Source organism: Oryx dammah, unplaced genomic scaffold, assembly GCF_014754425.2.
Source record: "Oryx dammah isolate SB20612 unplaced genomic scaffold, SCBI_Odam_1.1 HiC_scaffold_25, whole genome shotgun sequence".
Lineage (NCBI taxonomy): Eukaryota > Metazoa > Chordata > Mammalia > Artiodactyla > Bovidae > Oryx > Oryx dammah.
In genome coordinates, this window is record NW_024070209.1 from 44,051,235 (window position 1) to 44,072,055 (window position 20,821).

General features: G+C 43.0%; 1 protein-coding gene across 1 annotated transcript in view; it reads right to left on the reverse strand.

The window, feature by feature from the left end:
* The window catches only part of GCC2 (GRIP and coiled-coil domain containing 2), a 39,524-nt gene that overhangs the window by 4,688 nt on the left and 14,015 nt on the right, over nucleotides 1-20,821 (reverse strand). The window contains exons 8-19 of the mRNA XM_040224198.1: nucleotides 19,837-19,937; nucleotides 19,644-19,742; nucleotides 14,606-14,725; nucleotides 13,797-13,961; nucleotides 13,363-13,467; nucleotides 12,069-12,231; nucleotides 9,113-9,213; nucleotides 8,948-9,025; nucleotides 8,306-8,443; nucleotides 7,408-7,529; nucleotides 1,443-1,619; nucleotides 324-541 (exon numbers count right to left, since the gene is read on the reverse strand). Coding sequence (XP_040080132.1) covers nucleotides 324-541; nucleotides 1,443-1,619; nucleotides 7,408-7,529; nucleotides 8,306-8,443; nucleotides 8,948-9,025; nucleotides 9,113-9,213; nucleotides 12,069-12,231; nucleotides 13,363-13,467; nucleotides 13,797-13,961; nucleotides 14,606-14,725; nucleotides 19,644-19,742; nucleotides 19,837-19,937 — 1,587 coding nt within the window. The remainder of the gene's footprint in view (nucleotides 1-323; nucleotides 542-1,442; nucleotides 1,620-7,407; nucleotides 7,530-8,305; nucleotides 8,444-8,947; nucleotides 9,026-9,112; nucleotides 9,214-12,068; nucleotides 12,232-13,362; nucleotides 13,468-13,796; nucleotides 13,962-14,605; nucleotides 14,726-19,643; nucleotides 19,743-19,836; nucleotides 19,938-20,821) is intronic.

The following is a 20,821-nucleotide window of genomic DNA, read 5'->3' on the forward strand; positions in this document are numbered from 1 at the left end:
CATGGGGGCTTAAGACCGCGTGTTTGAGTCAAAGAGGAAAACCCAACTGCATGAAGTTGGTACCCTGTTGGGGGGTCATGGGCTGCTGCAAGAGCAGCAGAGGGTTCAGCGTCCAAGGCTCCACTCAGCAAGCAGACGCCATGTCGCCGACCACAACACCCACTGTCTTATCACCGTGTGTGTGTGTGTGGGGGGTGGCTAGACAGCACGCCTCCATCGCACATAAGCACTTCGTATGTGTCCCCATCGCACATACACACTCCACGCGTGCATTCCCACTGCACGTATGCACTCTGTGCACATGTCCCATCGCAAATACGTACTCCGCGTGGCCGGCTCGCTGCGGGGCTCCAGAAGCTGGGCCTCTAGCCGGCACAGCTGCTGCTGCAGCGTCTCCACCGTCCTCCGGTGCTCCTCTTGCAGCTGCCGCACTTGTTCCCGGAAGCTGCCATGTAGGGCCTCGTGCTGGGCCGTGAGCTGATCGACAGTCTGCGTGTGCTCAGCCTTCAAGGTGGAGTTCTCCGACTGCACAGAGAACAGCCTGGGGAGAGACCATGCCACATAAGCCTCCACCCCACATTGGCTCGGCCAAGATGGGGACCAGACATGGCCCTGGGGGACTCAGGCAGGAGGCAGAGGGGGAGCCGGATGAGCCAACTGGAGGCCGTCTACCCCGACATTTCAAGCGAAGAGTTAACGGCAGGAGCAGAGGGAAATGAAGTTGTGCTGGAGTGAAGGACAAGGTGACACGCTTGCTATTCTCCAGGTGAGGAGACACCCCTCCCCTGCACATGTGCAGACACTTCTCGGGATTCGGAAGTGGAGGGCGGGGGTGAGGGGTGGCGGGGTACAATCCTGTAATAAGTGCTGTCCACCTTTGAGACCCCGCACTGGACTCCACCTCGGCTAAAGGATGCGTGAGCATATCAGGAGGGCCCTGGGTCAGGTCAGGGTGGGAAATGAAGCAAGGCGAGCACTGGAGGAAGAGAGAGACTGGAAGATGGCGTCTACATGAGCAATTCCACCCCTGGGCACTCCCTGTTGGCAAGGACACCCATGCCCTGGGCAGGGAGCACAGCTCTGCCTCTGTGCTCCCCAACACGGTGTGCTTCTAGTAAACTGTGACTGTCCTACAGCGAGGGTTTGCTGTAAATTCTTGTTTCCAAAGAAAGTAAGGGCTCCATCAGCAGCTGCCAGAATGTCCTCCAAAGAGAAGGAGAAGCACTGGCCTCCAATGCAAGGCCATGAGGGCACAATGGACAGAATGGTGGGTGAGCAGGTAAAGCCAAGTACAGACACAGCAGGAGGGGCACTCTGCGGCAGAAGCAGCCACCAGCGTGTGGACACCCTACTCCTAACTTCAGCCCACACCCTCCCAAGGGTGCCCAGCTGGAGCGCCAACAAGCCCACTTGTTGCCCGTGTGCCGGCGCCGCTGGCTTACTTCTCGCGGAGCTCAGCCTCCTTGCCCACGGCCTCCTGCAGCACCCTGTTGTGCCTCTCCAGCAGGGCGCAGTGTTCACACTGCAGGGCCTGCAGCTCAGAGGCGCTGATCTGTAAGCTGTTCTGGGTGTCTTGTAACTTGAGCTTCAGTTGGTCAATCAGCATTTCTAGATGTTCTCTGAAACACAAATAGTTCAAAAAATGTTTTTGAAAGATGTAAATCTGATTCTGTGATTTCAAATAAATTTTACTTTAATCATTTAATCTTTCAATTCCATACTCTTGCCATTATTATGGATGATTCCAAAGGAAATACAACAATCTGAGGAATTTGGAGAACAGGGTTAAGTGTGAAACAAAACACTACAGTCAGACTTTAGATGTCAGACACCACACATTTACAAAAGTCTGATTACAGATTTCACATTCAAATGGAACAGACCATGCAATGTGTCAAAACAGTCTATTTTATGTTATAGGACTATGACATTAGTTGGGGGAAAAAACAGAAATCATACTGTTCTAAGCTAACCATTCTGAGAACAGCTTGTTACACCAAGTTAGAGTGAATGAAAGTCTTTGGAGAAAAAGTTAAAAACTATATTTTGCCACAACTGGTGTAATACATTATTTCTTTTTTAAAAACGTATTTAATATATAACAAAGTAGAAGCAACTTAAAACATTTACATTAAAATAATTTTAACTCAAAACTGTCACAATCAAAGCCGACTCTTAGAAATGTGGTATTTTTATATTAAATGTGTCAGTATTCAACTTTAGCTTTTAAGACAAGCAATTCATAGAAAAAACATCTCATCAGTTTTTAGCCTAGAGTTATCTATTTACTAAATGCTTAAAAGCAATACAACCATAAGATTACAAAATTAATATACAGAAATCTGCTGTATTTCAATACAGTAACAATCAAAGATCTTTTTTGTACAGTTCTTCCGTGTATTCTTGCCACCTCTTCTTAATATCTTCTGCTTCTGTTAGGTCCAGACCATTTCTGTCCTTCATCAAGCCCATCTTTGCATGAAATGTTCCCTTGGTATCTCTAATTTTCTTGAAGAGATCTGGTCTTTCCCATTCTGTTCTTTTCCTCTATTTCTTTGCATTGATTGCTGAAGAAGGCTTTCTTATCTCTTCTTGCTATTCACTGGAACTCTGCATTCAGATGCTTATATCTTTCCTTTTCTCCTTTGTTTTACGCCTCTCTTCTTTTCACAGCTATTTGTAAGGCCTCCTCAGACAGCCATTTTGCTTTTTTGCATTTCTTTTCCATGGGGATGGTCTTGATCCCTGTCTCCTGTACAATGTCACAAACCTCATTCCACAGTTCATGAGGCACTCTATCTATCAGATCTAGACCCTTAAATCTATTTCTCACTTCCACTGTATAATCATAAGGGATTTGATTTAGGTCATACCTGAATGGTCTAGCAGTTTTCCCTACTTTCTTCAATTTGAGTCTGAATTTGGCAATAAGGAGTTCATGATCTGAGCCACAGTCAGCTCCCGGTCTTGTTTTTGCTGACTGTATAGAGCTTCTCCATCTTTGGCTGCAAAGAATATAATCAATCTGATTTCAGTGTTGACCATCTGGTGATGTCCATGTGTAGAGTCTTCTCTTGTGTTGTTGGAAGAGGGTGTTTGCTATGACCAGTGCATTTTCTTGGCAAAACTCTATTAGTCTTTGCCCTGCTTCATTCTGCATTCCAAGGCCAAATTTGCCTGTTACTCCAGGTGTTTCTTGACTTCCTACTTTTGCATTCCAGTCCCCTATAATGAAAAGGACATCTTTTTTGGGTGTTAGTTCTAAAAGATCTTGTAGGTCTTCATAAAACCGTTCAACTTCAGTTTCTTCAGAGTTACTGGTTGGGGCATAGACTTGGATAACTGTGATATTGAATGGTTTGCCTTGGAGACGAACAGAGATCATTCTGTCATTTTTGAGATTGCATCCAAGTACTGCATTTCGGACTCTTTTGTTGACCATGATGGCTACTCCATTTCTTCTGAGGGATTCCTGCCTGCAGTAGTAGATGTAATGGTCATCTGAGTTAAATTCACCCATTCCAGCCCATTTTAGTTCGAGTCAAGTGGGCCTTAGAAAGCATCACTATGAACAAAGCTAGTGAGGGTGATGGAATTCCAGTTGAGCTGTTTCAAATCCTGAAAGATGATGCTGTGAAAGTGCTGCACTCAATATGCCAGCAAGTTTGGAAAACTCAGCAGTGGCCACAGGATTGGAAAAGGTCAGTTTTCATTCCAATTCCAAAGAAAGGCAATGCCAAAGAATGCTCAAACTACCACACAATTGCACTCATTTCACATGCTAGTAAAGTAATGCTCAAAATTCTCCAAGCCAGACTTCAGCAATACGTGAACCAAGCTGGTTTTAGAAAAGGCAGAGGAACCAGAGATCAAATTGCCAACATCCACTGGATCATCGAAAAAGCAAGAGAGTTCCAGAAAAGCATCTATTTCTGCTTTATTGACTATGCCAAAGCCTTTGACTGTGTGGATAACAATAAACTGTGGAAAATTCTGAAAGAGATGGGAATACCAAACCACCTAACCTGCCTTTTGAGAAATCTGTATGCAGGTCAGGAAGCAACAGTTAGAACTGGACATGGAGCAACAGACTGGTTCCAAATAGGAAAAGGAGTACGTCAAGGCTGTATATTGTCACCCTGTTTATTTAACTTATATGCAGAGTACATCATGAGAAACGCTGGACTGGAAGAAACATAAGCTGGAATCAAGATTGCTGGGAGAAATATCAATAACCTCAGATATGCAGGTGACACCACCCTTATGGCAGAAAGTGAAGAGGAGCTAAAAAGCCTCTTGATGAAAGAGGAGAGTGAAAAAGTTGGCTTAAAGCTCAACATTCAGAAAACGAAGATCATGGCATCTGGTCCCATCACTTCATGGCAGATAGATGGGGAAACCGTGGAAACAGTGTCAGACTTTATTTTGGGGGGCTCCAAAATCACTGCAGATGGTGACTGCAGCCATCAAATTAAGACGCTCACTCCTTGGAAGAAAAGTTATGACCAACCTAGATAGTATATTCAAAAGCAGAGACATTACTTTGCCGACTAAGGTCCGTCTAGTCAAGGCTATGGTTTTTCCTGTGGTCATGTATGGATGTGAGAGTTGGACTGTGAAGAAGGCTGAGCACCGAAGAATTGATGCATCTGAACTGTGGTGTTGGAGAAAACTCTTGAGGGTCCCTTGGACGGCAAGGAGATCCAACCAGTCCATTCTGAAGGAGATCAACCCTGGGATTTCTTTGGAAGGAATGATGCTAAAGCTGAAGCTCCAGTACTTTGGCCACCTCATGCGAAGAATTGACTCATTGGAAAAGACTGATGCTGGGAGCGATTGGGGGCAGGAGAAGGGGACAACCCAGGATGAGATGGCTGGATGGCATCACGGACTCGATGGACGTTAGTCTGAGTGAACTCTGGGAGATGGTGATGGACAGGGAGGCCTGGCGTGCTGCGATTCATGGGGTTGCAAAGAGTCGGACACGAATGAGCGACTTAACTGAACTGAACTGAACAATGAAAGATCAGAAAGAGAAATTCAAGCAACAGTTCCATTTACCATTGCATCAAAAAGAATAAAATACCTAGGAATAAACCTACCTCAGAGACAAAAAAATCTGTACTCTAGCGACTATTAAGATGCTGATGAAAAAAATCAAAGAAGAAATAAACGATGAATAGATACACCATGTTCATGGAAGAATCAATATTGTGAAAATGACTATACTGCCCAAGACAATCTACAGATTCAATGAAATCCCTATCAAATTACCAATGGCTTTTTTCACAAAACTAGAACAAAAAAATCTCAAACAACAGAAATGATCCTGAATAGCCAAAGCAATCCTGAGGAAAAAAAAAAATGGAACTGAAGGAATCAGGCCCCCTGACTTCAGCCTATACTATAAACCTATAGTCATCAAAACAGTATGGTACTGGCACACAGATAGAAATATAGACCAATGAGAACAGGATAGAAAACCCAGAAATAAGTCCATGCACCTATGGTCAATTAATCTATGACAAAGAAGGCAAGACTACACAATGTTGGAAGACAGTCTCTTCAGCAAATGCTGATGGGAAAACTGGATAGTCACATGTTAAAAAATAAAAATAGATCACTCTTTAACTTCATACATAAAAATAAGCCAAAAATGGATTAAAGACCTAAAACTGGATTAAAGATCTGAAACTGAGACTGGACACTAAAAAACTCCTAGAGGAAACATAGGCAAAACACTCTTTGAGATAAATCACAGCAACATCTTTTTCAATCCACACCCCAGAATAATGGAAATAAAAACAAAAATAAACAAACAGTACCTACTCAAAAGCTTTTGCAAAGCAAAGGAAACAATGAACAAAGTGAAAAGACAATTCAAATTGGGAGAAAATATTTGCAAATGATCTAACTGATAAGGGATTAGTCTCCAAAATTTACAAAAAGCTCATGATGCTAAACAGCATCAAAACAACCCACCCATTCAAAAAATGGGCAGAAAATCTAGAGAGACATTTCTCCAAAGATGACACACAGATGGCCAAGAGGCACATGAAAAGATGTTCATCATTGCTAATTATTAGAGAAATGCACAATCAAAACTACAATGAGACAGCACCTCATGCCAGCTAAAAAGGCTATCATCAAAAAATTCACAAACAACAAATGCTGGAGAGGGGGTGGAGAGAAGGGAAGCCTCCTGAAATGCAAATTGGTACAGCCACTATGGAGAACAGTATGTCAGTGTTAGTCGCTCAGTCATGTCCGACTCTTTTCGACCCCATGGACTGTGGCCCGCCAGGCTCCTTTGTCTATGGGATTCTCCAGGCAGGAATACTGGAATGGACAGCCATTCCCTTCTCCAGAGGATCTTCCTGACCCAGGGATCAAACCCAGGTCTCCTGCACTGCAGGCAGATTCTTTAACTTTAAAACTAAAAAACTGAAAATAGAGCTACCATATGACCCTGCAATCCCACTCCTGGACATATATCCAGAGAAAAACATTATTCAAAAGGATACACTCACCCCAATCTTCATTGCAGTACTGTTTACAATAGCCACATGGAAACAATCTAAATGTCCATCAACAGAGGAATGGATAAAGAAGATGTGGTACATACATACAATGGAACATCACTCAGACATTAAAAAGAATGAAGTAACACCATTTGCAGCAAATGGATGGACCTAGTGAGGGTCATACTAGTGAAATAAATCAGATAAAGAAGGAGAAATATTGTATGACATCCCTTATATGTGGAATCTAAAAGGAAATAATACAAATGAACTTACTTATGAAACAAAGAGACTCACAGAGTTAGAAAACAAACTTATGGCTGCCAGGGAGTTTGGGATGGATGTACACACTATTACATTTAAAACGGATAACCAACAAGGTCCTACTGTACAGCACAGGGAACTCTATTTAATGTTATGTGGCAGCCTGATTGGGAGGCGGGGTTTGGGGAAGAATGGATATATGTCTATATATGACTGAGTCCCTTTGCTGTTCACCTGAAACTATCACAACACTGTTGGTCAGCTATACCCCAATACAAAATAAAAAGTTCAAGAAAAAGTAACGCATAAATACATGAACTCTGCAGGATATTTACTCCTACTGAGAATAGTAGAAGCCAGATGTAAAATTGTTCTGAACACCAGGCCTCTCCCAAAGAAAGCAAAGCACAAATGCTGTAGAATGCCACAGCAAGCTCTCATTCCTAGTATATTTGCGAATAATTCACAAGAGCGATATGTATGCTAATTTTTAAGAGGTATTAAACAACGTATTATTGAAACACTGGTGGTAACTAGTGGTTACGTGTAAACCTCACTGTCCAAAGGCAATGGGAGCAGGAGTTCCCAACCCCGTGGGTGCTCCCTATCCTGAAGACCTCACCTTTCTTGTTTGGCCCCCTCAGCCTCAGTCTGAGACACAGACTTATTTTTCTGCTGTTTTAAAACGTTGTGGACCCGGACCTTGTAGCTCTCAAATTCAGAGGCGACCGCAGCTTGTTCTGCCTGTAATGGTTCAGAAAGAGAGAAGTCTGAGCACTGCATTTTCTAGGTCATGTGGTCCTCCTGTTTTCTCTCCGATCGTGAATGAAGATGAAAACCTTTCTCTGAAGATGAGTAATGCCTCTGACACTCCTTAGTCCCTCAATGAACTTTCCCTAAATAGCGTACTTCTGTTGGCCTTACACTTTTTTAAGGTCTTTGAATGACATATCTTGTCTGACAGGAGGTATATTTCTACCTGTTTTCATCCTGGTAGATTACTGCCTATATTTTTATAATAGCACTATTTAGAACGATTTTCACTTACGATATTTCCTGTTTTTGTAAATACATGAAAAATTAATTCAAAGAGGTGAGGCCAGTTGCACTTTGGTCTTCAAGAGAGTGGGAAAAGTGTAATTCTAGGTCCTGGGTTTCCTGAAGCACCCTGTGACCTCTCAGCCCTACTGCCCAGGATGCTTAGAAAGAGCCATGCCTGTAACAAGTCAATTACAGGGGTCTGTTCTGTACATTGAAGACAGTAGTGCTTCTATTAGAATACGATTTCATAGTCATTTAGCCCTTGGAGAGGACTTTAACCTTTCTAACGAAAAAAATAAAAGATTTATTTACACACAGAACCTGCAAAACAAGGTTAAAATGGAAACAATGTATACCTCTGTCTTTCCTTTTAGCAGAAACGAGTTGTGCTAGTAAGGGTCTGGGTTGGCTGGGCTGGGGTCAGGTGGAGGGGTCGAACTGCTGGGAGCCTATCCCCACCCCACAATGGGAGGACGCACCCTGGCCTCGCGGCACTCCTCCTGCAGGGCTGATACTCGCTGCTGGTAGGCACCCAGTGTGCGCTGGTGCTGGTCTGCCGATGCCTTCAGATGCTCATGGGCTTTGTGCTTCTCTGCCGTCACTTCCGCCAGCTGAATCTGGGGGCAGAGGCTTTTGGTGAGGAGCGAGGGAACCAGATCTTTGCTGGTTAAACAGACCTCCCTTAAATGTCAACTTGGGGTTTGAGAGGGGACTTATGTAAGAGACATAAGAGTAGGAATTTTAACTTATGATTATTTAAAAGAGTGGAGCCAACATGAGTAGAATATTTTCTCAATAAATTAATTTAGTTTTCCTTAAATCACCAAATAATTAATCATGAAAAAAATTTCAGAACACATGTTACAGTTCAATGTTTAATTAAATACCTCAAGCTGTTATACATAAACATAATGGATACAAAAATAAATTATTGCTTCTACTTTCTTAAAATGCTGGCTGATGAAGGATATTTAGGGGGAAGAAATGTGTGTGCGCAAACGTGTAATTTGTGTGTGTGTGTGTGTGTGTGTGTGTGTGTGTGTGTGTATAAAACCCCCCATGTGGCAGCTTACTTCTACATAGAAATTTCTAAAAGCTTTTAACAGTAAAAAGAATCTTACTTTATAGACTTCTACTTGCTGCTGGCTGGCCTCCAGTTCACCCTTTAAAGATGCCTGAAGCTTTAAGTGATCAGTCTCCTGCAGAACAAGAAATCTGGTTAAATTAAATAACGATGTTATTCATAAATACTTGGATTCAAAGACAGAACTCAGGAATGTGCATACCGCTTGCCTCACATCTGCCAGTTCTTTCTTGGTTTTCACAAGAAGCTGTTTGATCTTGGTATTCTTTTCCTCAAACTGCTGTACCACAGCCTGCAGCGAAGCTAGTGGGAAAGATCATTTCAGGAGAAAGGTTTATCAGTGGATATAAGTAACGGAACAAGACTCTTTTCTTTGTATTAGCCTATCTCTGAAAGGAACCTGTCTTAGCTTTTTATTACAAACTACTTTAAACATATATAACACTAGTGACAATAATATAGTAAATCCCACTGTATTTGTGTCCACCTTTAATGACCACCAACAGAGGCCGATCTCATCCCACCAAGCGAGGTGTCAGGCCTGCATGCACCGTGGCTGCTGCCTGCTTCTGGGAACAGGCTGTTTACACACTGCTTACGGCTGCTTTAGTGCAGGAGGAACAGGACAGAGACCTCACGGTCCGCAACGCAGAGAACACATGCGTCCTTGCCCTTTACTGCAACTCAGATTCACCTGCTGACCCAACTCCTGTGCCGCACAGGTAACCCCCACCCCTGAAATCCACTTGTCTGTAAGTATTTTAGCATGCATCTCTGAAATAAAGGCAGATTCTTACTGGGTATCTAAAAGCTAAAGACCTTACAATAAGAAATACCTCAAAAGACGTGCTGTGTTTCCAATCACCTGGTCTGATTTTGAGACACTAATTGTCTTATAGGACAAAGTTCAATAAAGGAAGACTGAAATGTGATCAAAACAAAACACTTTTATGTAACAGAGGTAAAGAGGAAGCCAGTATCAAACAGGAGTAAGTGGATGCACTTTCCAGATCACAGGACCACCCAAAGAAGCAGGCCAACCCGGCCACAGACATTGTGAAGCAAATACAGAGCATCTGACAGAGATCATAACCTGGTTCTAGACAGAACAAGTAATACAGCGGGTTGTGTGACTGTAGCTAGAAGGCCCCAAGAGCAACGACTACCACTATGAAGCTAAATCCACACACACTGCCTACATCACTCAGTAAACAAGAGCAGGTGTTCTGTAAGAATACACCTTGACTTGCCTTTATGATGCGTCACCAGCAGTAATTTCCTGGCAACTATTTGCCCAGTCCTGCAAAGACTGTACAAGGCACACATTACATATAAAGCCTTTAAGTGCTCCAGGAATCATGACAGAGTAAGTTCCTGACCTTTAAGAACACAGACTGAAATTAAGGATACATCTCTACATAATGTCATGATATAAAGCAAAACAGAAACGTTCAGCAGAAATAAAAAGGCGGTGGGGACCCACGTGGACTAACGGTCACAGCCAGGTTACATCTGCATGGGACAAGGAAGGCTTGTGGGGACAGCAGACACTGGAGATGGAGAAGGACTCCAAAAGGTGCTCACAGGTGGGAAGGTGAGGGCACAGTGAATGAATGACAAGGCTGTGGAAAAGCAGGTGCCATGTTTCAGAAGAGGAAGGGCCGCTGCGCCCTCGAGGTGAGGAGGGTGAGTGAGGAGCCAGATGGGCCCTGCAGAGGGCAGGGCTGGGATTGCAACACATGGCAGAGTGAGCTGGCTGACAGCTTTGTGTGGATACTTTCCAACATGTCCCCATTCTCCTCCCCATCCAGTCACAGCCCCGAGCTCAGGCCTCAGGGCCCCTGCCACCCGGGGTGCTTGCACTTCCCAGACCCCACAATGGGCTGAATCATCAAAAAGGCCCAAGTCCACTCTGTGTTCAGGTCCCTCCTGAACTGGATCAAGGAGATCTTCCGAACATTCTTGACTTCTCCCTCACACGTCAAGCCCTTTCCTCCAACTTGTAAAGACTGCCACATTATGCTACTCCTTTCCACTTCTGCTCCTATGGCTGCAGAAAGGACTGCTGCTGCTGCTGCTAAGTCGCTTCAGTCATGTCTGACTCTGTGCGACCCCACAGACGACAGCCCACCAGGCTCCGCCATCCCTGGGATTCTCCAGGCAAGAACATTGGAGTGGGTTGCCATTTTTTTCTCGAATGCATGAACCTGAAAAGTGAAAGTGAAGTCACTGAGTTGTGTCCAACTCTCAGCGACCCCATGGACTGCAGCCTCCCAGGCTCCTCCGTCCAGGCAAGAATACTGGAATGGGGTGCCATTACCTTCTCTGGCAGAAAGGACTGTCCTGTCCCAATTTGCTCTTTCTCTCCAACTCCTAAGACTCAACACAAGCCCCAACCCCCAACCATACATCCACAGAAGCTTCTCCCTCTGCACTCTTGACACCCACTGCCTGAACCTCTCGTGTCTGCGCCAACTCACCAGCGAGAGGTGTTGGCCTGAATAAGCAGCTCTTTTGAAGTTTTCCCAAGACCTGAGCCTCTTTTTCAGCTAGCTGGCTAACTCACAAAGTCAAATGTCTGCAAGTGTTTGTGACCTGGAGCCCTGCTACCCAGTATGCACAAGAACACAGCTGGAAGACGGGTGTGTGCACAGGGAAGGGCCCAGAGAAACCAAGCACAGAGAGTATCTGAAAACCCCACTAGTTATTTAGGAATGAAAAAAAAAAAACCATGGGTCAAAGAAGAGATTTAAAGAAAATTAAAAACATCTCAAGCTGAATTAAAACAAAAACACAACATACCTGCTTGTTAGCTGAAGGACTGCCTAAGGGACACTCACAGCTCTAGTGCTTACATTGGAAATTATTTCACAGATAAAATGGAACAGAAACACCTCAGAAAGATTCCATGGCCATTACAACCATCCTGCTCTGCCAACAACAGGACCCCGAGAAATGTTTATAGGACTGAATGTACACAAGGGCACAGTGGGTAGTCTTACAGCCCAGCCCCCCTCTTTAGTCCCCAGTCACAGTCCCTACTGTGAGGATGACTGGGCTGCCAAGGGCTGGTCAAGGAAACCATCAGCACTGGCCCCCACCCCCAACCCCTGCTGAAGACAGTGACCATGAGGTGCAGTGGGTTCTGTTTTACTCACTCATTTCTTCTTGCAGGGTCTCTTGTTTCTGTTTTTGGATTTTTATTTCCTGCTCCAAATCTTCTATCTTGCTGTTTTTATTAGCTAACTTCTGATTCAGCTCTCTCATCAAGCGCTCGTAATCAGCAATTTCCATGTTCATTAGCGTGGTCTGCTGGGCATCCTGCAGAGGTTACAATGAGAGGTCCATATGACAGTGGATGAGCTAACTCTGTCTAGGGATTTCTGAAAGGATCAAGGATCACAGCATCCCTGCTCTAGGATGCTTTTCTGTAGCACAGACTTCACATGTTAATGAAGATGCTGGGGTACTTCCTAGATTGTAATTTCATAAAATACATCACTTTTGTAAATAGTTTAACTTTCTCAATTTCATTGTATGTTATAATTTTCATTAACTACAACTGGTCTACTCTTATCTATAAAATATTCCTATTTTAAGCAGCTCTTATAGTATCTTTATTTTTGCTCCCATCTTTGGAAGAGCAGAGAAAAATTCACCAAAGTTCTCAGCGTAATACAAACTTCAGTTTCTGACATTAACTAAATTTTCATGTGTCACAGAATAATCATGTACAAAAAATAAAACAGCAAACCAAGCCTAAATTCTTCCAGAGAGATGGGCACTGGACAACTAAGTTAAATTTTCCATATTCTGAGGCAAATAATTTATAAAGGAGTACTTCAGTATCACAAATAATCTTGTTTTTGAAATATTACTTTTCAGGGTCTATAGCACTGCAAGGAGATCCAACCAGTCCATTCTGAAGGAGATCAACCCTGGGATTTCTTTGGAAGGAATGATGCTAAAGCTGAAGCTCCAGTACTTTGGCCACCTCATGCGAAGAGTTGACTCATTGGAAAAGACTCTGATGCTGGGAGGGATTGGGGGCAGGAGAAGGGGACGACCGAGGATGAGATGGCTGGATGGCATCACTGACTTGATGGACCTGAGTCTGAGTGAACTCCGGGAGATGGTGATGGACAGGGAGGCCTGGCGTGCTGCGATTCATGGGGTCGCAAAGAGTCAGACACGACTGAGCAACTGAACTGAACTGAACTGAGGATAGTTTAAAAATGAGAACATTGCTATTCTAAGTCTAGTGTTTCATTTTAGCTTTCTGAAAGTGAAAGTCACTCAGTGGTTTCCAACTCCTTGCGACCTCACGGACTATACAGTCCATAGAATTCTCTAGGCCAGAATACTGGAGTGGGTAGCCGTTCCCTTCTCCAGGGGATCTTCCCAACCCAGAGGTGGAACCCAGGTCACCTGCATTTCAGCCAGATTCTTTACCTTTCTAACCAGCTCTAATTCTTGCATGGTTTTCTGAAGCTGTTTCTTTTCCTTTTGAAGCTGTAACTGAAGTTCTTCTAGTTCATTTACGGAACTGGCATGCTCCTAAAATTAAAAATAGAAACACTTGGACCCCTAAGCCAACCAATGTTTCTAAAAAAAAAAAAAAAAAAAATTCATAAAGGATTATAAAATAAATCTGACATATAAAGTACAGTTTGGAAATCTTTCCATATTTAAAAAATATACACCCAAAAATCGTACTGTGGATTCTCAACTTCACAGTTGGAATTAACTTCAATTAATTAACTTTAATTCCACATTAAGGAATTTATTTAACAAATGCTCCTCATTAGCAAGTCTTTTCTTCACTGAAGTACTGCAATAAAAACACCACTGTGTGAAATGAATTCACCCCATAGAACTGTTTTGACCTTTATTTTCTGTTCTTTCTGAAGTTTTTCAGCTTCCAGCTCTTTGTCTGCCATAGCCTTGGCTTTCTGGACTTCTAAAATCTGCACTTCCAATAAGCAGGTGTTAGACTGCAGTGTCTTGATACGGGCCAGGAAATCTTCATTATCTGAGGTTAATTTTTCACACTACAATGACAAATGATTCACTACTGTAAACACACAAAATACACACAGGAGAGGAAGAATAAAATGGAACATAATGAGAATACTGGCACAGTATAAAAAAATGAAGATTTCAGAATCGAGTCCACGAAAGGAAAATGCAAAAATCAAGAGTAAGTTTAAACCACAGTCACTGTTGATGTTAATTTGGAAAACATTTCAAGAGACCAGGAGCACTAACAGAGGAAAAGGCAAAAAATGAAAAAAAAAACAAAAACAAAAAACCTCAGGGGAGCTGAGTTTATAGCTGTAAGTAAGACAGGATGGTTGCCAGTTTTCTGGTCATACTCTTTTCTCAACATTGGGAAAAAGAAAATAAAATTAAGTTTCTATGTATTAATTTTTGTGCAAAAAATATCTGAACTGAAATATGCTTATTACAATTTTCACATATGAAAGTGTCACTCAGTCATGTCTGACTCATTGTGACCGTATGGACTGTAGCCTGCCAGGCTCCTCTGTCCATGGGATTCTCCAGGCAAGAATATTAGAGCACGCCATTCCCTTAGGGGGATCTTCCCAACCCAGGGATTGAACCTCGGTCTCCTGCATTGCAGGTAGATTTTTTACCATCTGAGTCACCATGAATTTACTCAATTTAAAGTTACCTGAAAAGTCAAATTCCTTAATTGTCTTGTAAGGTCTTCTACTTGATGCTCAAAGTTACTGGCACGTTCTTTCTCTGCATCCAACTGCTCTGACTGCTTATCATATTCTGATAAAAGATTCTTCAACAAAAGACAAAAGGACTTAACTTCAGGATATTATCATACACTCAACTCCTCAGACTATATGACTGGGCCATCTTAACACAAGCCGTAGGAGTTCATTCTGGAAGCCTGAAATATTTACCTAGATTCAACATTTGACAGACTACCCCATGGCATCATACAATAAAATTAGCATAATCTAGATGACTTTTAGTATGAGGTGGTCTCTTAAAGGCTCAAAAAGGATTTAAAACATATACAATGCAATATCTCCAAGTTAACCTATCTAGTCATCAAAAATAAACTTCTGAAACATGAACAACATTTAAGCAGGCAGGAGAAAAAGTGTACCCTTGTCACCCGTTACCTCCACCTACACAGTCTTGCTGATGACAGTCTTGGGCCTGGCCCAGATGAAGCAGAGGTGCTCAAGGAATATGAGAGGACCCCACACACAGCCTCACACTCTGCAGCAGAACGTTCACGATTTTCCAAAGACCCTAAAACCATGTGACTTTTTCCTTTGATGTTCCTAGTCAGGCCTGCTCAGGAAAGAACCCCAGGACCGACCTCTGCGATCCACACCAGCCAGCGAGGACATCCTCCAATGTGCAGTGAGACTTAGCTCTTCCCTATAGCCTGTGTTTCCTCTCCCCTTTCTGATAAATCCTATTTCTTGTTCCTGGTCAACTACTGACTGTTCTTCACAAAAATGCAGCCCTGTACAAAATAACTAACACACATCTCTGGCTTTCCCTGAAAGTGGCCTCAAGGAAGCACAGCTGGGCTATCCTAAATGGACTGCGCCTTTGGAATTGTGTCCAACAACATGACTGTTTCTGACAACAGAGAGGAGCTGACTCTACCTGTGGTCTGATTCTAGGCTCTTTGCTCCACTGCTGTCTGTTCATTCTTTCACCACCACCACTTGCAAATCCTGACTGTTGCAGCTCCACACTAAGTCTCGCAGTAGGGCAGGGCTAATCCTCCCATTCTGTTCTTCCCAATACTGTGTTGACCCTTTGAGGTCTGACCTGTATTATCTTCCTTCTTTCTAAAGAACTTGTATTAAATTTTTTTTTGGTTGGGGGGTGCTGCACTGGGTCTTCTCTGTTTGCAGGGGCTCTTCTCTAGTTGTGGCATGGGGGCTACTCTTCCTTGTGATGCACAGGCTTTTCTTGTTGCAAAGCATGGGCTCTATGGGCAAGACTCCGGAGTTGTGGAGCACGACCTTAGTTGCTTCTCAACAAGTGGAATCTTCTTGGACCAGGGATTGAACTTGTGTTCCCTCCACTGGCAGGCAGATTCTTATCTACCACACCACCAAGGAAGTCCTAAAGAACTTCTTTTAACATTTATTGACAGGCATGTCTACTGGCAACAAATGCCCTCAATTTCTAAGAAACTCTATTGCTCCTTCACTTCTAGTGCAAAGCATTCTAGGTTGGTGGGTTTTTTTCTCTCAACACCTTAAGCAATGCATTTTACACTCTTCTCTTCTGTATGGCTCCTTGTAAGTTTGATGTAATCCTCTGTAAGTGAAGTGAAGTCGCTCAGTTGTGTCCGACTCTCTGCGACCTCATGGACTGTAGCCTACCGGACTCCTCCGTCCATGGGATTTTCCAGGCAAGAATACTGGAGTGGGTTGCCATTTCCTTCTCCAGGGGAACTTCCCGACCTAGGGATCGAACCCAGGTCTCCCGCATTGTAGGCAGATGCTTTACCGTCTGAGCCACATAAGGTGTTTTTCTGTGGCTTCTTTTAGGACCTTCACCTTTGATTTTCTGTGATCTGAAAATGACATGCCATGGTGCACCTCTTCTGGTTGTGCTACGTGTGGTGTGCTCTGAACTTCCTTCCCGGGTCTGTAACTTGGAACCTGACATTAAACTGGGTAATCAGTCTTCCCTGTGCCAAATATTTCCACGTTCCTTTCTCTCTCCTCTCCTACGGCATTCATACTGCACACATGCTATACATTTGTAGCTGCCCCACAGTTCTTGGATGTTCTACATTTCTTCCCCCCTTGGTCCTTTAAAATATATGTTTTAAAGAAGTAAATTGGTATGCTTGGTCTACCTTTACAGGAAAATAAATTAGATTGTATGGTTCTCAAAATGTAAAGAAGCAAGCTCCTAATGACTCATAAAAGACAGATAAACACATATATAAATTTCAAATAAGCATTTTTTTAAATGAATGAGATATCTTCATGTTAAGGATACTAATCCCTTGTCATATTTTCACTTGTTAGTTTTATCTAGTTCAGTCTCTTTCCCCTTGTAACTTCTTAAGTTTAGAAAAGTATTTTGCATCTAGAGATCACATGATCAAGTATTTTAAGCATTTTATTCTAATTTTTAAAAATCACTTTCATTTTTGACGAAACCTCAGAATTCATTTTGGAGAGGGGAACTAGATTTTCCTGTAGTAGTTTTCTGATTCCTCCTTTCCTGGTTTCTCTGTTTTCAGGTCTCACTGGCACAGCACAGCTTATTTACTTGCTGGAAGAAGAGATGTGGAACCAAATGCTTGAACCTAACCCCTGCTCCACTGGCTTCTTGCTCTGTGACCTGACTCCTTGCTGGTAAACCAGCAACGTTAATAACATGCTTATCACACACACACATCACGTGTGACCGGACATGTCAAGCACTGAGAAGGCTGCCTGGCTTACAGTGCTTGTTGTTACACAGAAGTCACCCCACCCACCTTAACTTTCCTACACACTATTTCTTTGTCTGTTTGCTCTTTCTGCCTTTGGAACTAAGGCCAGGCTGGCAGAAACTCCACCTACCTGGTTGACCACCGTCTTCCTAGTACTCAGGCTCAGCCTGTCTGTAGAAATATTTGAATGCATAAAGAAACAAAATGGCAAATTCTTATGTTTTATTTTTACATTTTCCTGTAATAGTGTCTCATGTTATTTAGGATGATGAGCAGTAATACCTCCAAATAGTGTTTTCACATTTGTGTTAGACATGTCTGCTGCTGCTGCTGCTAAGTCACTTCAGTCATGTCCGACTCTGTGCAACCCCATAGACAGCAGGCCACTAGCTTCCCCTGTCCCTGGGATTCTCCAGGCAAGAACACACATGTCTAACTTTCACATTTCCTTGGCCAGAGGACTGTAATAATAGCCATCTTTGTTTATTACTGATTTTATTAGGAAATCCCAAACAGAAATGGTAGTCTTAAAAGACAATACCTTAAAGGCATATTTAAACCCTAGCTGGGGAAACAGTGGAAACAGTATCAGACTTTATTTTTTTGGGCTCCAAAATCACTGCAGATGGTGACTGCAGCCATGAAATTAAAAGACGCTTACTCCTTGGAAGAAAAGTTATGACCAACCTAGATAGCATATTCAAAAGCAGAGACATTACTTTGCCGTCTAAGGTCCGTCTAGTCAAGGCTATGGTTTTTCCTGTGGTCATGTATGGATGTGAGAGTTGGACTGTGAAGAAGGCTGAGCGCCAAAGAATTGATGCTTTTGAACTGTGGTGTTGGAGAAGACTCTTGAGAGTCCCTTGGACTGCAAGGAGATCCAACCAGTCCATTCTGAAGGAGATCAGCCCTGGGATTTCTTTGGAAGGAATGATGCTAAAGCTGTAACTCCAGTACTTTGGCCACCTCATGCGAAGAGTTGACTCATTGGAAAGGACTCTGATGCTGAGAGGGATTGGGGGCAGGAGGAGAAGGGGACGACAGAGGATGAGATGGCTGGATGGCATCACGGACTCGATGGACGTGAATCTGAGTGAACTCTGGGAGTTGGTGATGGACAGGGAGGCCTGGCGTGCTACGATTCATGGGGTCGCAAAGAGTCAGACACGACTGAGCGACTGAACTGGAACTGGAAACCCCAGCCACTTAAAACCTTGACACTAGGATGACACATTACACACACACACACACACACACACACACACAAATAGTGCAAACCTTTACTAAAACATACAAGGTGACTATGTTATGGACAAGAGTTTTCATTATCAGAGAAATGCAAATCAAAACCACAATGAGGTACCATCTCACACCAGTCAGAACGGCTGCTATCAAAAAGTCTACAAACAACAAATGCTGGAGAGGGTAAGGAGAAAAGGGAACCCTCTTACATTGTTGGTGGGAATGCAAACTAGTACAGCCACTATGGAGAACACTGTGGAGATTCCTTAAAAAACTGGAAATAGAACTGCCTTATGACCCAGCAATCCCACTGCTGGCATACACACCGAGGAAACCAGAATTGAAAGAGACACGTGTACCCCAGTGTTCATCGCAGCACTGTTTACAATAGCCAGGACATGGAAGCAACCTAGATATCCATCAGCAGACGAATGGATAAGAAAGCTATGGTATATATACACAATGGAATGTTACTCAGACATTAAAAAGAATGTATTTGAGTCAGTTCTAGTAAGGTGGATGAAACTGGAGCCTATTATACAGAGTGAAGTGAAGTCAGAAAGAAAAATACCAATACAGTATACTAATGCATACATATGGAACTTAGAAATATGGTAATGATGACCCTGTATGTGAGACAGCGAAAGAGACACACAGATATATAGAATAGGCTTTTTGACTCTGTGGGAGAAGGCAAGGGTGGGATGATTTGAGAGAATAGCATTGAAACATGTATATTATCATATGTGAAACAGATCACCAGTCCAGGTTCAATGCATGAGACAGGGTGCTCAGGGTGCACTGGGACAACCCTGAGGGATGGGATGACAGGGGATGTGGGAGGGGGTTCAGGATGGGGAACAGGTGTACACCCATGGCTGATTCATGTCAATGTATGGCAAAAACCACTACAATATTGTAATTAGCCTCCAATTAAAATAAATAAACTAAAAAAAAGTTTTATATTTCAAGTACATTTAACTTACAAGTTACAAATATAACTTGTTATTAATGTAACTATTTTTACCTTATAGTTTTCAGCTCCTTGAATGAGATCTCTCATGGAAGTAGACAACTGATCCCTTTCTGAGCGAACAGATTCAAGTTCTTCCTGGAGCGTCTGGGCCTATTTTAAATATATGACAGTTTTTTAATGCACAGAAAAACTTGATTTTCTAAAAGGTAAGGTTCACAAATCTTGGATTTTTAAGTCAACTTACTTCTTTCCTGCTAGAATCTAGTTCTTTCTTTGCTTTCACAGCAACTAGTTTTAACTTATTTATTTTCTCCTCTTTCTCTTTGGCTTCTTTTTCCAAGTATCCTAAAAACATAAAATGAAAGAATTATACATAAACTCAAATGAAAACTAGGGGAAAATATTAGAATTACTCATTTAGTCCTAGAAATGGAACTTTAATTTAGTACACAAAACATACAGTTTGAAATTAAAATAAATAGCAAAGTATCTATTTTTAAGTAAAAGCTTAATTATGCATTTTCTAGGCAAGGCAAACAATGAACAGAATTCTCATTTTCTTCAGTCTTCCAGAACAGCCCATCTCCTCAGTGTCCACACATGGAGAGGCCATTCGGACCCCTGAACAGCAGAGGACTCCTGGAAATGCAGGTATGCTGGGTTCCTTGGTGGTGACAGCCAATCAGGATGAAGCAGAGATGTCAGATGCTCTTCACTGTTCATGATCCACAGGTGTCTCTGGTGGGTGGGTCTGATTTTTCCAGCTGGACTTCCGTATGTCCAGTGTGACTCTCCCTTAACCTTTCTGGCCGTCTCCCCGACGTAAACTCCATGCTCCAGATCTTACTTCTCGTGTCTCTGATGGACTTCGGTAATGATCTGAACTTCTGCACTTGCTGATTCATTGAGTTGTGCCTTTGTTCACCACTGTCTTCCTCGGCTGTGACAGGGGAACCGTCTGTGTGTGTAACACAGGCCAACTCTTCCACTTCTGTGTCTCACCCCACACCCCCTCACCTACTCGAGCCATCAGTACACAATTCTCCCCTCTCTTGTGCAGCAAAACCCACTCTCTAATGGATTCACCCCAACAGTTGACAGACATGCAACAAGAGAAATGCCACCAAGAGCTTAAGGTCAGGAACAAAGAGTGGAAGCAGCCAAAGAGGGGAGGGGAGGGTCATGAGAAGACAGGTGAGACTTCCTTCATTCACACACACACACACACA